The sequence below is a fragment of the Calidris pugnax genome, unplaced genomic scaffold, assembly GCF_001431845.1.
Source record: "Calidris pugnax isolate Ruff unplaced genomic scaffold, ASM143184v1 scaffold103, whole genome shotgun sequence".
Taxonomy (NCBI): Eukaryota; Metazoa; Chordata; class Aves; order Charadriiformes; family Scolopacidae; genus Calidris; species Calidris pugnax.
In genome coordinates this window covers 14,389,502-14,407,553 of record NW_015090990.1, presented here as the reverse complement: position 1 = coordinate 14,407,553, position 18,052 = coordinate 14,389,502, and the positions used below count along the sequence as shown (strand labels likewise).

The 18,052-nt window shown below is 49.2% G+C and overlaps 1 protein-coding gene across 3 annotated transcripts in view; it reads right to left on the bottom strand.

Annotated features, from left to right (window-relative positions):
- Window positions 1-2,174: 2,174 nt before the first annotated feature.
- NRP2 (neuropilin 2) overlaps window positions 2,175-18,052 on the bottom strand; it is a 91,076-nt gene continuing 75,198 nt past the window's right edge. The window contains exons 16-17 of one of the 3 annotated variants that reach the window (XM_014954569.1): window positions 6,274-6,342; window positions 2,175-5,653 (exon numbers count right to left, since the gene is read on the bottom strand). In XM_014954569.1, coding sequence (XP_014810055.1) covers window positions 5,349-5,653; window positions 6,274-6,342 — 374 coding nt within the window. In that variant the 3' untranslated portion in view covers window positions 2,175-5,348. Of the gene's footprint in view, window positions 5,654-6,273; window positions 6,343-13,872; window positions 16,777-18,052 lie in introns of those variants that run through there. The other 2 variants (XM_014954570.1, XM_014954571.1) reach the window with 2 other exon arrangements.

Genomic DNA, 18,052 nt, shown 5'->3' with positions numbered 1-18,052 from the left:
ATGGAGATGTAAAGGCAAGGTGCTGCAACAGGCAGGCTCCCCGTTGTCCCTGTGGGGAGGGGATGTGAGCACCAGCCTCCATCCTGCCTGCCAAAATCACTGTCCACAGCAAAGCCAGCACCAGGTTTCGCTCAATCCCCTTGGACTGTTGGGGGTAGCGCCAGGCTCCAGGAGACAGAGGAGCTCTTCAGAGAGAGACAGAGGGAGAGGCGACAGGAGGCTCCACTTGCACCTGCCTGCAATTAATTAATTACGAATCCACTCATTAGCTCAGCCCCATGGCTCCCCCTCACTGCCAAGCCCCCAGCTGTCCAGAGAGCAAATCATTATTTGAAAAGATTTTCCCATTAAACCAGAAAACAAAGGAATATTTCAAAGAAGAAGAGTGAGAGAGAGACAGTGAGGGTGCATGCACGATTGCAATCAGCTCTTGAGGACGTGCTGGAGCGGCTGGATCCCCATCTTCGAGCACCCTGAGAATGGTGAAGTCGATTTCATCAGCCTGCTCAGCCACTGAGGACTCTTGTGCTACATGGAACAGCCCCATGGCCCCCCCACCCTCCACTGGTGGTAAGTACCTGTGCGTGAAGGCAAATGCAGCAGGGAAATGGGCACCCCAGGTCCCACCCCACCCTGCCAGCCACAGAGCAGCCCACCCACATGCAATCCCATCTTGTGCTAAGAAGACCCCTAAAGATTTCAATTTCCTGAAGTGGGTGCCTGTCTCCCCTCCGTGCCCAGGAGGCAGCTGCAGCCCGGCTATCAGGCTTTTAACCCAGCCGGTGCACACATCTACTTTGCCATCCGTTTTTCTATTACCTGCTTTCTGCTCCTCGCTTTCGTGGAGGTGCCTCTTTAACCGCAGTGATTTACAGGCGGTGTTACGGCAGGACAGGTCTGACACTGATTGAGTCGCTTATCTGCCGTCTCCGTCCTGCTCGCTGACAGCCTCTCCCCCAGGTATCAATCTGCACATCAGTTCTTTATTCCTGGGTGAGGGAAGAGCTGTCAAGTTTGGAGCTACACTGTCATCTTCATCTAAGCTGCCAGCTGCCCTTCATTGCTTAAAGACCCTCTTAAGACACGTAGGCTTTGGGAGGGGGTCACCGTGTTGGAGGTAAGGAGGTGCAGCAAAATTTCATTTGCTCTGGAGGTGCCCAGGGCTTGATGGATTGGAGCTCGTTTGTCATGGCGCCTGTAAATAAACAGGTTTCCATGCTGAGGTTCAGCCCCACTGCTTCTCCAGCAGGCTCCCTGCAGCCCCCTGCAGGCTCTCAGCCCTGGCCCGGGGGAGCCTCATGTCTCACAGGGGTCCCAGCACCCTGCCACTCTCCTGCTTTTCCACATATCTACTCCTGTGTATTTGTTCACCAGGGATCAATTTGTGGACGTTACTCCATACAAAGGCATTCCCATATCACCTCTAGGTCATCAGTTACGTAAGTACAATTTGTGAGACTCTACTATCACTAGATTCTTCCCTCACCTGTGAATCATGAGGCTCCCCAGGGCCACCATCAGGGTGGTGGGACAGAGCAGAGAGAGGGTGGAGAAGACAAGCACATGGGGCCTGGCTTGACTTTGGGGTTTGTCGGTAGTCCCTGCTGCTGGACACCTCTGGTAATGCCCAAAGGTGGGGCTGAAGCCAAGCTGCAGAGGACCACACCGTCCTGGTCACTGCCCACCATCGCAGGGCCGTAGGACCAGGACAGGGGCATACAGGCACCTGGGACCTGCACCCTGCTGAGGTGGCTGTGCCCCAGCCCCACCTGCAGCTGAGGTGTCCCCACAGCATCCCCCCCAACCCTCATCCCACCCCTGGCCAGCTCTTACCACACTGTGTGGTTGCACCTCAAAGCCTTGAGTGCACCTTTCTGCTCAGCACCAAGTCCTAAAACGTGTTTTTCTTAGCCTAAGACTGCACTCCTCTCCAGGATTGCTGGCAGAGCCTGTGTCCGAGCAGGAGGATGTGTGTGTGCACAGGGTCTGCATTACAGCCCCAAGTCACCTTGGGGTGACAGGCAGCCCAGGGTGCCCTCCCCAGGGGGACGGGAGGGTGGTGGGCACAGCCTCGCATGCCTCCAGCCGTGCCTCGGTTTCCCTGGGGAGCCCAGAGCCCTCTCAGTTCAGTGCTCTTGCTGTTGTTTCTTCATAAATAAAAAGCCACTGAAACATAATCTCTACCATAATGTTTATTAAATAGTAATTTTAAAAGGTTTTTATACAAATCATATAAACACAGTTTGATTTTTTTGTTTGTTTTTTTGTTTGTTTGTTTGTTTTTTTACACTGAAGAATCACAGTAAAAGCTCTTTAAGTCCATAAGTCCTGGCTCAGCCAGTGAACGGTCAAATACCTTGAACTGCAAACCTTGGAGAAGTTCCATTTCTGCATATAACTTCTTAATGGTTTAATTCCCATGCTCAGCCCCGGCACCTTCCCACAAAATGAAATCCCCCAGCACTACAGCCCGCCCGTTAGCAACACGTCCTCGCCATGGGAAGGGTGTGGAGGCAACAGCCCATTTCAGCAAAGGCATTAATACTGATTTCTTTTTTTTTCTTTTTTTTTTTTTTTCTGAATTTCACAGAGGGAATTGCGATCGGCAAATCTAATCTATTTGCAGAGGAGGATGCAATGAATTGAATGCACTGACTACTTTTTTTTTTAATTTTTTTTTTCTTTTCCCTGTTGAAGTTACAATCAAACACAGTTTTCTGTAGAAGAACAGTAAAGCACCCAGCAGAGGTAAGTGAGGTATCGGCTTTGCAGCATTATTGGCCTGCTCCTGCCCGGCAAGCGCCTGCGCGTGTGCCCTGCCCCGTCTGGAAGGGGCAAGTGGGACACACAGGGCGGACACTTCGCCAGGCCCGTGCCAAGTTAGTGCCAAGATCAGCAGTACTCTCCTGCCCCAGATCAAGAGATATATTAACACGAGTCAGTCCCACGGAATAAGTCACATACACAATACATACAGAGAATTCACGTGCGTGTGCAAACACACAATTTCTGAATATATGTATATACGAACTCTTCTCTCTGTACGCCTACTAGACACCATAACATCACCTTTTTAATTATATATTTTCACTATTGTTTGCCTAAGTTGACTTTTCTACTGTATGGTCCTTTTCCATTCACCCTTCCTCTCACCTGTGGTTTAAAGGGGATAGAATGATTGAGCAGCAATAATCCAGCTTTGAAATGGTCTGGTACATTTCCTCTTACTGCCTCTGTTTCTTTTGTACAGTAAAATAACACCCCTGTGGAATTTGTCGACCAAGAATGCCAAAAGAAATAAGGTGATTTGAAAGGAGAATCTGAGATACATTTACTGCCGTTTCTGTTGGGCGCACAGCGTGAATGGAAAAAAAATGAAGGCCTCTGTGTGTGTGTGTATGAACCATGGATGTTCTGATGACACAGCTGCTGGCATCTGCTTCCCTGGTAACACATGTGTCTTTCTTACAGTGGAGAAGTCTCTTTTTAATTTTTAAAGAGAAAAACTTACTATCTGATGGAGCTTTTCATGAAATACTAGACAAATGTTCCTATTCCCACCGCACCAAGGAGCAGCTGTGGCACTGTCCGTGCTCATCTCCTCTCCAGATGTTGCTCATCTTACCGAACACCTGGCCTCCTGCAGGATGTGTTTGCAGGGGCTGTGCAAACTGAGCTTCACAGCACATCACACCTTCAGCGCTCTGCGGTTAGTGAGCAAAAAAAAAAAAAAAAAATCCATCTCCAACCCAAACTATTTGCTAGGCAAAATGTAAAATCAGGACGTGTCAAGTATTTCCAAAGAGCTCCTGGAAAAGCAAACCCAACGTGCTGGAAAGGTTTCTCACTTGTGTATGTGCAAGCTGATAGGGGCAATCTGTCTGTACTGAATTGGAAATGAAGGCATTGGTTTGGGGCCCAGCATTTGAACTCTTTTTTTTTCTCCATTAAATTGTTTTCATAACATTTCTCTCCCATGGCACAGTGGTAAGTGGAGAGGTATCAGCTGCCAGACAATGTAGCCAGACCACTTGAAAGTAGAAGGACCAGACTTCTTCAGCCGGGCTCTACCCGGTAGAGAGCGGTGAAGAGCTTTTTGCCGGGGAAGGATGAAGGCCTCACTTGTTGTTTGATACAGCACTGATCATCAGATGGAGGAAAAATATTTCTTCTAAGGCACTTGTTCAAAGTAAAACAAAACACAGCTCATAAATAAAACTTCGGGTTTTTGCTACTGGTCAGGAGCAGCACAGCTTTGCTCCGAAGGGGATACGATGGCAGCCATTTGGTCCATCGGTGCTGATGGCGCCAGCTCAGGCCCATCAGCTCCAGGCAGAAGGTGAGGTGGGCCAGTGGGTGCCACACCGGGCTCCTGGGGCTGTGGGCACATCTCCGGCCTCCTTCCCTGTTCATTTTCCCTCCCTGGCACTTCGGAGAAGCCCCCTTCCCAAAGCCATTGCCTGAGTGCCAGAAGCTGACTGGCTCTAGTTTGCTGCAGTTTTCTCATTAAAAAAAAAAAAAAAAGAAAAAGAAAAAAAAGGCAGGATCAAGAGGGGTGGGAGATTCAAAGAAAGGCCTTCCTGATGGAGGCCTCAGCTGTTGCAATCCAAGATCTGGATTTAATAAATGGCTCTTATTCACAAATCACTTTAAGGCTCTTCAGCTTCTCTCAAAGAGGCGCTTCTACACATAGGGTTTCCTTCCTATTTTATTTCTTAATGACTTCAGAAAGTGCTGCTGTTACCATCGACACTAAACCCAGTATCCCACCTTTCCCTCCTATCAGGAGAAGGAAAGTTGAAGGTAACAACATGCTTCCATTTTCAGGACTGGAAACTGCAGCTTTCTGGACTTAGTGTGAAGTGCACAAATCCCTACAGCCAAAGCAGTATCTGGACGGAGTCTAAAATGGACAGGGTCTGTGTGTGTGTGTTATTTCTAAAGACAGGGTGGCTAAAGAAATCTGTCAGCCTTCTCAGCAACTCCCCAGAGGAAGGAGGTGGGAAATAATGATCAACATGTAGTTTCTCACATCCAAAAGGTAAATTAGTCTCCCTCGCCACATCCCAGCCACTCGCATCAGCAGAAAATGAAGATGAACCAACAAACAAGGGTCTCGGTCCCCCCTTGACCGGCACAGTCCGGTTTGCAGGAACACCTGCTTGGTCCTGGCAGAGCGTGACCCACCGGTGGGACCTGGCGGGCAGGAGCAGCACCTCTCCTCGCTCCTCCTGTGCCCCTCATTCCCTGTTATGGCATTCAGTTCCCATAGAAAACAGCAAAAAAAGTAACCCCCCGCCAGCCCACATCACCGGGCGCAATGCCGAGGGTGATCCCCAGGGCACCTGTCAGGCCTCCGAGCAGCACTTCTGGTGGTTTATCTTGACCTTGTGCTTGATGCCGTCATACAGCTCGAAGTTGTAGTTCTCCAGTGTGGTGGAGCTCCGCGAGGACAGCCCAGCGTACGAGCATGTGCAGTAGAGGAGGAGACCAGCGCAGATGGCCCCGAGGAGGACACCAAGGGAGCTCATTGCTATGATGGTCACCAGGATGGGATCCAGGGTGTAGAGCCAGCTTTTTTCTTTGTCCAGCTTCGGGGTTCCTGGAGAGTTAGTAGAGAACAGTGTGTCGTTCCTATCCGATCCAAAGTAATCTGCAGTGGAATGGGCACTTATTATCCAGGGATCACTTTTTTCCCCCCTCACCTTTATGCATGTTTCACTTGGACTTGTGATAGCCTTACAAGAGTATAAACTCCTGCATGGGTATATCTCAGCAGGATTTGCTAACGTAGGTCTAGAAGTAATGCAAAACACCAAACTACCAAGGAAGTTAGGCACCCTAATTCACTTTTAGACCTCAAGCTATGTAAAGAGCATGGTAGTATTTTACACCCACTGAAACTCTGGTCCTTCAAGTGCCACTGGGTTGGAAACTATGGAAACAATCTGTCACAGCTCCCAGACTTAATTTTCTCCATTTACAAGTCAAAATGCCACGCAAGCAGCAATTAATGCTTGAAAGATCAGTTCCACTTGTCCTAACACAAATACAATATATTGACTTTGCAAGGTTGCTGGCTGTTTAAAAAAGAACAAGAAAAGAAAACTAATATCTTTGTCCAGGCACTAAGCCACTACTTGAGTGTACATTCTTAAGCATGTTCTAGCTCCTAGCTCCCATTAAAGCTGAGGTTTCTGAGTAATTGTAGCATCTGATACTGAAACACAAGCTCCTCCAGATAAATAGCCCATGTGGCATTTTGATACCAACCTGGATCATCGTTGTCTTCAAAGTCTTGCTCAGAGATCGGAAAGTCATCTTCCATTTTTGGGAAGTTCACTAGAACAACAAAATGGGAAGCATCGTTTGTTTAAAGAGGTCTTTTGGGGGCATTATTGCCACTGGTCACTGGGTTGCAAGACAAGCTGGAAAAAAGGAATAGTAAAGCTATGGCAAGGCTCTTCCTCATGGAAGAAGGAAAAAGTCTTCTTCCCTTGGCCTAACTCAATGAATACTCTTGCATACCCGAGAGAACAGGATCTTCCCACTACATCACATTTCATGACCACCAAATAACCAGCTTTTAAGAAGAAAAGAGAGCGAGTGAAAAGCAAAGAAACCAGATAACTTAAATAGCACTAAAATATTGTCATTGGTGCCTGCATAATGGCCATAATTCACTATTAGCATGCTCATGGGTATTATCCTTACAACTTCGAATAGGATCTTAGTGACTATCATTACTTGCCACTAATGCTAGATCCATTTAGCACACTCTACTTTTCATCTTTTCCCATACATCTTACCGGACACAGAGCTTCAATGACCCAGTTTCTCTTTGGGTTTCAGATAAATTCATAGTAATTTGAGGAAGTCATGTATCATCATTATATGTTTTAATGCAAAAGCTGGTTGAAATGGGGAGAGCGGCAAATGGGTGTCCATATCTAGGCATTTATGTTAACATTTCTGTGATCCAAATTCCTTTTAGTGGTGACATTTCTTTTCATTGTTCAGCACAGATCAAGCACTAGAACCCAAATGCACATGCTGTAATCTGAGTAGAAGTTATTTATTTTCCTGTGCAGTCTTCCTAGCATTATCCCTACATATAGTTACCATGGCTCTTTTTCAGTTTTCCAAAAGAAAATGCCCTTTCATTTCAACATGCTTGGATTTTTCAAAGCTGTTTGTAACTTGGGGCATTCAACTGAGAAGGTACCTCATAATGATCAGGAATGCAGAAAATCAGGGACTACTAGAAAGCAGTAGAAGTCAGACCTTTAAAACAGCTGTGGTTGAAAACCAAGGCTCCTGAGCATCTTGTTCAGAAACAGCAAGAAGAGTTTAAAGAGATTATTTATAAACAACCAAAACCAAAGAATGTAACTGGTGCCTAAAAAGCCATGAAAAGCAAAGAAATTATTCAAAACCTTATAAAGGAATATTTGTGCATACTTGCACAGAGATCGAAAAGGCCTCCTGAACTGCCAAATCCATTTTTTGTTACTACGGGCTATGGCATCAGGCAATCCCTGCTGGCAACATCTTAAGGTTCACTTCCAGAGCAGGGGGTGCTGGCAACATCTTAAGGTTCACTTCCAGATTCACTCTGCCAGATTCCACGCTGTCCCAATGCCACCTGACTGCAGAGATCCTCCATGCTGGTACTAATGATACCTTCCCAAATACCCTCTCTTTGGGCAGAATGGGTCATTTGTCCTCCGCACTCAAAGAATTAAGGAGTTGCTTTTAATTTTTCAAGAGAACTTGGCAACAGGAGCACACAAACCCCAACATTTGCCCCTCCTGACAATGAGCTCTGTGTCTAGTGAGCCAGGTAATTAAGCTGACTTGAGGCTGCTGGTAGCTTGTTGAAGAAACATAGGTGCACACCATCTTCTATAAATCCTCACTTTAACAGCGAGTTCACATGATTTCTCAACACTTCGAGAACTGACAGGCCCAGATGGCAACATCTTAGGGCTGGGAGAACTGCCTGAGGGGCTCTTGCAAACATTTAGAGCCGAACATGTGGAAAAATAACTTGCAAAGCAGTTCACATGCGGAGATGTCTGCTTTGCTAGTCCTCTGTCAGAAGACAAACAGTGAAATTTGCCACCCATGTCATCCACACAACCCTACAGAAACTGTAGGTTGCTCAAACATGAGCAAAGGTCAAAACTGGACCACAGTCTACCCAAGGAGCCCAGGTGTGGGGAAAGGCTGTTGGAAGTCTTTTGCCTTTCTGTACTGTAGCTCCTCTAAATTTTGTGTGAGAACAAGCTAGCAATTTGGTGCTTTTTTTATTTCCCAGGGTAGCCTTGAGGGAAAAGCCAGAAAAAACAAAGTATCGGTTAATCAACACTTTCAAAAGAACACCAGTTCTTCCAGCCTGAAAGGAAGGAGCGCTGGGAAAACTTGAAAAGAGAGAACATTTATACAAAAAGCCCAGCCCAAAATCCATTTACCCTGCTAGCAATTTTCTCAATTTCCCATGTTAATACGACTCCAAGTCCCGCTTAAATGATATTGTCCTCCTCACCCATTCTCTTTCCTCCTCAGGCCCATGGTAGGCCCTCATTCTTCTGTTCCCCACACGTCATTTCATTGCTATCAGATTATATGCTGTCACGCAGGGCTCTCTGCTGCCTTTGGAAAAATACAACCTGACGTTTCTTTTTCCGTACTGGGGTTTCTCAAGTCATTAACAAAATCAGCTCTGGCTGTGTGGCTGTCTGTGGGAATTGAAGCTGGTGGTCTCAGTTCAGTTCCTAGTGGAGATGATTTCCCGTCACAGAAACTAGCCTGCTATTTGTCATCAATTAGGCTCCTTTGTGACAAATCTCAGCAATATTGTCGCAAGTGGAGCAGGCCATGGAAAGCGAGCCCCTTGGAAAGCGGTCCCCAGAAAAGCTCCGCAAGCTGCTGGGCAGAATGGGGAAAAGATGCATCCCCCTGTGCTGTGGAGAGCTGTTTCCTTAAAGGGCAGCTTTCAGGCCCAATTTATTTTGCATTTTAAAAGACAAAGAAGTATACTGGAGAAGGGCAGGCAAGAAAGTCAGGGGGAATTGTATTTAAACAGGAGGAGCAGTTTCTCCTGAGAGCAAGGCCCTTTTTAAAGCATGTGTGCTGAATGATGGCTGTGAGTACCTAGCCGGTTGCGCCCAAAAGATGATGTTAGTGATGCTGTTGGAAACAGCCGGATGCTGAGAAAAGGCTGTTATCTGTTGGATCTGAGAGCACTGCCAGCTAAAAGGCTAATTTATGGGACCTGAAAAAGAAAGATGAGATTCTAATCAAAGACAAGGAGCGACTTAAGTACCACGTTGGTATGAACTCATATGGAGGGAGAGCAGGAGAGAATTAGTATTTCCAGATATTAAGGATCTTTAATGTACATCTGTTTTAAAATAGTAGCATGGGTGGGAGGGATTGGGGCAGGGAGGGGATTACTGGAAGGGGGAGTGACATGTGCTTGATATACCTTACCAGGGTGGATGGGGGAGGCACAAGAGCAGACAAGGTTCTCCAGTGCCCTACCACAGACATAGACGTGCCTTTTGCAGGAAAGCTCTCCAGACCTTCCCAAGGCAGCTCACCTCTGCAAAGCTGAGGGCAGTGCATCACATGGACAGGCATGTGCTTCCTGGCACCACGCATGCTCACACCAGCCTGCCTGCATGGGGTGACCCGCAGTGCCCACCGCTGCAGGCAGAGACCCTTGCACCAAGCCAAGAGCTATTGCTTTTGGTGAGCCTGAAGATGTTCCTCCAAGGCAAATGGCCACCCTCAGGAAAAAAAATCTGCTGTTTCTTTCTAGACTGATTTTGTCTGGTTTAAGTCTGGGCATCGAGTGTTGCCTCCTGCCATGTCCCTCCATCCCAGGGCAGAGCTCTATCACCACACATCACCCTACACACAGGCGTTTGCAGATGATGGCTGTGGCACTCCTCAGGCTCATTCCAGGTGAATAAAATGAGCCTCTCAGCAAGAGGTGCCTTTCCCAAACAATATATCAAACTTGCAGCAATTTCCAGCCCTTTTTGTTGTCTATCTGCAGCCTTTCTGGCACAGGGTAGCCTGGCCTGGAGAGCATGTGGGATGCACCCTCATCGTCCCTGTGCTTCCCGCAGGGGTCTGTGGGCTCTGTGGCTGACCAGGGATGCACTAGGTGATGATGGCTTGTGGGCTCTGCTACCTACCACCTTACACTCCCCTATAACATCTGCAGCTGTGCCTCCTGGTACCATGGAGGGGCAGCTGGAAGCCCTCTGCTCCTTTCTGCAGTGGGAAACAACCATGTACTGCTCATTTCCCCAAAACCAGCAAGTGCCCTCCTATGTGCTCGTCCCTCTCTCCTGCTGCTACAACATCCATCTCGGTCAATGCTATGGGGCACTGCTGCCACGAGGGCCTGCAACACTAAATCCAGCTAAGCCCAGGAAAAAGGGGTCAGAAATTACCACTCCCCGGCCTTGGCAGAGAGAGGCAGCACTCCAGCACCGCTCTGATCCCCGCTCTTCTCCTTTTGCTCATTCCCAGCCCTTTTCTCTCTGCAGCAATAGCGTGACTCCAACACACATCATTTTGTTTTGACATAGCAGAGCAGCCGCCGTGGCCTCGCCTTGACACTGCTCCGTTTGGCGGTGGCGGCGGCGGCGCGGCGCTGCTCCTCCGGCTGGGAGCCCCGGGGGCCGGGGGGCCAACACCTCCCACCCCCGGTGAATGGCAAAGTGCTTCTCAAAGCAGCAGCACAGGCACCAGGCAGAAACACTCCCTCTGATCCCCCATCCATTGCTCTATTTCCAGCCGAAAATCCACCTCACTTCTCTCTTCCCCACTCCTCCAGAAACACAGAACGATTTTAGTTTAAAAAAGGCCTAAGTCCCTGCCAAATTTCAAATTAAAACAGTGCTTTGGCTACAGCTGAGCATTAAAAGAAAGCAAAGCAGCCTCTCCCCTGGCCCGGCAGCCCTTCACAGCGCGGGAACGCCCAGACCTTATCCTCAGATTGCCTTGGTGCTGCCCTGGTGACGGCGCACATCACAGCACCATCTTCAAACTGGAGGGCACCGAGGAGCATCTCGGGCTTCCTGTACCCAGAGGAAGCACGGCTGGGCAGGTTTGGACCCTTCCACCAGAAGTGCTCAGGCCTTGTGAAGCCGGGCTGGGCACTTGGTGCGGAGGTGGACATGAGCAGGCAGCTATTTCCAGCCCCTGGAAAGAGTGCTGCCCTCCAACGCGTGGCACCCTGCCCTGGCAGCACGCACGGCAGATGGCCAAGAGGGCTGCCCAAAACAGGGACTCTGCCAAACCCTTCTTGCAGCAGCAACACCCCCCGTTGCATCCCGACCCTTTCCCCAGCGCATCCTGCTGTTTGCACCTCTTGCCATCTCCGACACAAGGCCAGGGAGACAGTGGTGGCAGCGTGCACACGTGCAGCTTTGCAGTGGCATTATATATAGCATGGTTTTCCTCTCCCTCTCTCTTAGCACTGGGCTACTTGGGTGAGAAATCACCATTCGGGCTGGGTGCTCTGTGCTGGAGCTCACCAGTCCCAAACCAAGCAGCTCCTCGGCACCAGAGCGGCGCAAGGGCCTGGAGCTGGGGGAGAAGCCGGCAGCTCTGCGGCATCCCGATATGTTGATCGCCTTCCCCGTTGTTGCTGTTTGTTTTTACAGCGGCAATGGCTAACGACACTATTCCTCAAACTGGCAGTCGCGCCTGCAATCGCTGCTGAGAGCCGCCACAGCCACTGATGGAGGAGCTGTGGCAGAAATCCAAGAGGCTGTCCGAGCTCGCCTCAGGGCCCTCGCCTGGGGTCTGCGCGCCAAGTTCTGCCGCCCTGACATGGGGTAAGCTGGGGGAGCCCCCATAGAGTCAGCGGGTTTTCACAGGTTTCCTAGAAGGGCAAAAATCCCAACACATCCCTGCACACAATCCGGTTTCTGCCTCCTTCCCTTGCATTCCCAGCAGAGGCACTGCAACCCCTCCCTGCCCAGGAAAAATCCAACCCCAGCCTTACAGCTCCAGGGAAAGCAGCCCTGTGTTCCCTGTGCCAAGTGTCATCTCGCAGGCGCTTGCCCTGGCAGGAGGCTGGCCAGGCTGCGTGCGTCCAGTCTCCAGGCTGGTGAGCAAGCGCCGTGCTTTGCAGCTTGCTCCTCAGCTGTCACCCATCTCGGGCACACTGACATTGCCCGGCCCTTCTCATGGTGACCTTGGCTTTGCCTCGGCTTTGCCATTGCTCCCTCTTGCTCGCCTCTGCTTGCCACTGGCTTTGCCCCTGTGTTTACACCCGTGGGCCCGCTCCAACCAGCCACACAGAGCCGCTTTCCCTACACCGTGGCAGCAACTGTGGAGATAAAAAGACACCATCATCCCACATACAACTGGGAGAGCCCCGTTGGGACCCTCCCTGCGGCGCACAGGAGACATCAGGGCTGGAAGCCCTAATGCCACTCGCTGAAATATGGAGCCCCTACTGCTACTCAAAAAAAAGTTTACTTTTTTTTTCTAAAGTAGACTCTTAAAGGCCTGAAGTTACCTGCAAAGAAGGTTGCATCAAAATCACACTGAGTTGTATTTATTTTTTTAAACAAAGAGTGCTAATTTTAGCAGCTTTCTTCACTATGATGTGCTACAGACTGAGCAGCACCCAACTCTCCGGTCAATCTGGCTGCGGCGCACATACGGAATAATTAAACCCTGAATGGTTCCTCCCTTTTCGTCTGTTTACTTAACAGAATTTTTTTCCTCCTCGTTGGGAAGCCATCAGCCAGTCTCTCCCTCCCTGTTTTTCGCATGTGCATATTTGTTTTGAATTTTGCTTGGACAGTCACTGAAGTGTACAAAATGCAAATTACAAGTGTATGGGCTTTGCTGTACAATTAGAGAAACAAAAAAAAAAAAGTGGCATGGGTCCTCAGCTTTGCTTGTGTTTGAACAGCCAAGGCGAGGGATCACATTTGAATTATTTTTTTGTTGATGGCCTCAATTCCTAGTAAAGCCAGGAAGTTTCACTACAAAGCTGAGCTCTATGCCAGGGTAAAGAGTATGATAGAAGGAAAATAAATGCAGGAGGGAAAGAAAAACCTCTCAAACTGGCAGCAAAATATATTTCACATGAAATGTGATTCTGCTGACTCCTCTAAAGGGGCAAAAGGTGCACCTGAAGAAGGTGGGAAGGAAAAATGCCATAGCAAAGATCCTTGTACCAAGCTGTGAGGACTTGAGGGAAGAGGCAGGGGACACACACTTCTCCAAACACTCGGTGCTGCAGCACCTCTCCTCCACAGCCTGACACACAGGATACAGAAGAGGAACGCATTGCCATTTTCATTATTAATTTTGGTAATGGCTTACCCGGTTTTTGGTGTGCTCGGGGAAGGAGTGCATTGCTCAGCTGAGCTGGCAGCCAAGCCGGCCCCCCTGGGACCCTAGGAAGTCGGATGTCCTGTCTCCAGGGGCCTTGGCTGGAGAAATTCTGCATAATCACATTGATCAATTTAGCACTTAGGCAACGTTAGCGAAATCCCCAAACAATCCTAAGTGTCAGTCCAGCCGCCCGAAACTCCCACTAAGGACTGGTACAAATGTAATGGATCTAAAAGCTGCTATTAATGGCCTGATCCTGAGTGCAGCGAGGCACGGAGCACACGCCAGCTGTGCTGCCAGGAGCTGGGGGTGAGCTGCAGGTCTTCATGCAGCAGGAACGGGAGCTTCACTTTCCTAAAGGATATAGCCCCAGTGCTCCGAAAAGAAACATGGAGTTCTGAAACACCACTTTGCTTCAACTGAGTGTTCTTGTTAGCAAAGAAAGAAGAAGGAAGAAAAACCCCAGATATTTGTATAAAAATAATCATCATTTTATTACATTCCACACAATACATCTTCAAAGAGTTTCAAATTTCCACAAGATATTTTTCACACACAGGCAACTGGGCAATGCTGGGGATGTCAGGGCTCAAGGAGGGGAGAGAACTGGGAATAAAAATCTTGAAGTGACCTTTTGTTTTGTCTTTGGTGATTTTGGTTTGAAAGACAGGGTGCCATATTCTCCTCTCTGACATACCAATGCACACTTGCTAAAGTCCATGGGAGTGAACCTGGTCAAAGCGAGGGGATCCTCTGACCTAGGGAGACTGAACTGATGACTTTGGAAATGTGATGGCATCATCTGCTGACATGGCTTGGGCTGATCTGAAAATGTAGCAAGCACATGCCAGTATTTCACGTCTGTTTTAATTTCCAGCTAGCTGGGGGGTGGGAGGTGGGTGGGGGTGGGATTCCACATCACAAACCATATGCACTGCAACACCAATGCTGTGTAACGAGGAGGCTCACAGAGAAAGCACCCCGGCCCTGGAAGCCCTTTTCCTGCAAGGTGACGGGAGCTCTCCTGGTGTCCTTTATAGCTCTGCTGGGACAGGCACGTCCCCGTCCCCCTGAAAAAGCTTGTGGGAGCCAGGCCCCAGGGGAATGCTGCCCTGAGCACCCACCACCCTCAACGTGTTCACCATACCAAGTCATCTTGGGTTTTTCTGCGCTCCCTGCTTGTTTTAGACACCTGCTGCTGCAGCTGAGAGGGGTCCCACTGAAATCAGTAAGTAAACAGCACAAAGAGCTGAAACAGGCTGCATGAATAAAGGCAGCGAGGGAGGGGACAGTGACACTCCCACTGACAGAGATGCCCTGGGGAGAGGGCTCCGCTGCCATAGAGGCCAATACCACGTATGCACAGCACCATTTGTGTTTCCACTTTTTCCCCAGACCAAAAGGAAGCTCAAGACTGCAGGGAAGTTAACAGAGCTGCTCGCCTTGATTCGTTTTATGCAATATTCACAGAAAAAGGAGGGGTGGGGAGCACTAGCAAGTTTAGGAGGGGGCAGGGAATCTGATCACTTATCACAAATGAACACAGACAAGATGGAGAACCTTGCTCACTGGAGGTACTTTTTTTGCCTGCAAACAGATTAGAGTTAACGATTCAAACCACTTTTGTATGTCATCATTCAGTAATTTATATAAGGCATTTCCACTACAATATGCTGGGCCATTCAACAGTGGGAGGCGTGTTGGAGGCTCCATCTCGCCTCCCCAGTTAAAGCAGCAGCAATAGCTGGGCCCCCCAGACATGCCTGCTAGGCTTTGCTCGCTAAATGTTACTGACGCTTTAAGAAGCAGAACATTAGCAAACGCAAAACTAATTGACATTCTAGAAAGTCAACTGGCAATTTTTATGATTCAGCAGCTATGAATTGGGCAGAGGGAAAAAAACCAAACTCAAAACCCACAAAGGGGAGTTATACGTGTCCCTTGAACATTTCTAGCAGAAAGACAAGGAGGAGCCCTCTCCCCCTTCCCCACGTAAAAGCAAAACCATCAGCACCCAGACTGAGGATACTTACAAAATAAATAAACCTTCAATTCTCAAGAAACTACAGTATTTAGCATCCACCTTAGACCTGCTGAAGTCTATGTGTTACCCTAAGGCTGGCTTTAACAGATACAAACAAAACATTCATTATGAGCTTCTCTGATATAAGGCAACTTTAAATAGATTCACTTGCGGGTGAGGGAAGAGGAGGGTCCCCCCCTCCTCCTTCCAAACAATGGCTGTGTTATCATGTTGGCTGCAGAAAGAATAAGATGGAGAGATCTTACTTTTTGGACGTCTATGAACCTCTCTGGATTCTTCTAGCCATCTGAGGTGGACATTCCTACTGTCCAGCCTGGCCTCTTCTTCTCATTTTGCACCCGAGACATTAACGCTATCAAACAAGAAACCCAGCCAAAGCTAGATAAGGCAACAAAAAAGCATCGCTGTCTTCCCCAAGTAAACAAATCAGGGTATTTACCACAAAAGTGTCCCAGACCTTCCAGAGGGGAGGCAGGAAGGGGGAAAATTGAAAAAAAAAAAAAAAAAAAAAAAGTATTCCCTGTGCAAGTAGAAGCAACAACAAGCAAATTAAAAAGGGGCTGTTTCTAAATATACATTCAGTCAGTCAGACGCACGTGCTCCCGTGCACACTCAGATACACAGATTTAGCACACAGGCACACGAGCTGCACACACAAGCTTCCAGGCTCACCGTCAAGTTTCCTTTCAGGTTGCCTACCGGGAGGAGAAAATAAGAAACCAAACAAACCTACCAACAAAAATAAAAATACTCCCCAAACAAACAAACACAACAAAACAAAAAAACCCCACCCAACACCCCAAGAGTCCTCGAAAAGTAATCGAAAGGGAGCGTTCACTTCTGAAGTGAAGGGGCGGTGTGTCTCTTCTGGCGATCCAAGATGCAGCATTAGTTTAGAGTTTGTAAAAGATTCGGGAAGGGCTGGGGGGACGGAGAAGGGACGGAGATGTCTAAGAGTTCACACGTATGCTAGGTAAGGAAAAAAGTGCAAAACTGAGGCAACGTATTTGAAGTCTTAGTTTCTGTCTGTCTGTTTTGTGTTTTGTTTGCTCTCTCGTTCCTGTTCGGCTCTCAGCAGCGTGAGCTGGGGTCTTGCTCTAGTTTTATGGTTAGGGTGGGCTCCACGGCCACGGGGGTCCCGTTGGCATAGTGGGAGGTTTTGTAGGTGATGGAGTGATCGCTCTTCTTGGCCGCATAGCGGAACCGGTGATAGTGGAGCACAAGGGCCAGCGCGACGGAGACCAGCACCACAACAGCACCTCCGGCGGCAATAACGTAATACCAGTAGGCTGGGATGGGCTGCACTGACACCGTGTCCACTGTGGGCTCGGTCCCTGGCAGGAGGGTTGCCCCTGGGGAGGAGACACAGAACAGGGTTGCTAGGTGGGAGGCATGCAGACGCACAAAAAGAAACACACATGCTTTCAAGAGTACAGCACGGAGTAACACCGAGTCCCGGGGCCACCTCCGGACACGGGGCATGCGCCTGGGAGGAAGGGAGCACAGCCTGGCGTTTGCTGAGCCTGCATATTCAAGCACCTTTCTCTTCCCTTTTAATTAATCAGGCTGCCTAGATCGCAATACAAATTCCATATGCACACTATTATTACTGTTATTTCTGGCATCAACAAATGTTTTTTTCCCTTATTTTTTTTGGCCTTCTCCAGATCGGCCGCCCGGTTTTGTCTCCACATGGCAGATGTTGTCAAGCAGTGACAAAACACATCATGTTCCTAATTGGAGGAAGAGCATAATCTCAGATGGCCAAGGAAGTTACTACAGGAGACTGGGAAAGAAATTACAGGGAGAAACATTTGTCGTTCTTACGGAAAAGGCAGAGAAGACGACCTCTGTCTGAAAGTGCTTTGCACACAGATCTGGTCTCACTAGGTCCTCTGGTCTCGCTAGGTCCCCCCTTCACAGATTTACAGATTTCCTCATTATTTTTTAAAGTGAGAAAGGATGGTTATGGCTATTTACACAGCACAGGCCATGAAATTCAACCCAACGCTCACCTAAGAAACTCATGCTCTCTGCAGCTTAAGCAAGCCAGGACTACGAATTCATGTCCATGAAGCAAACACCTAGGGAGGGCTGGAAAAGCACCTGCCCCCCTTGAATTCAAGGGCAGGCAGTGCCCAGGCTCAGCCCAGCCCCGCTTAACCCTTCCTACTCTTGCAGCTGCGGCAGGTTGGGAGACAGGACACGGCTACAAGGCGCTGCTCCTGCTTCCCAGGTCATCCTGGGACAGCTGGGCGCACACCTGGTGATGAGAGGCGCGTAGGACCTCACTGCCTGTCGGCAGAAGTGTGCACACACACCCGCCTCCGGCAGGCATCGAGGAGTGCAGCGCCGGTGTCTGCGCTCACGCCCACAGCCCCAGAGCGGCTCTGGGCTGTTATTCCTCCTGCACACACTGCTCCCACCTCCCCAGCTCCGCTCACGGGGGCACGCCGTAAATAACTTGGGAGAGATGCCCTTTTCCACCACATTTACTTACTGACTACCTCAAGGGGGACAAAGTCCTCAGGGAAACTCTCCAAAGGGCTCTCTCTGCTGTTGGACGCGTTGACACCCCCCCCCCCCCCCCCCCGCCCCCGCACCCCCGCTCTCCCCCCCCCCCCCCCA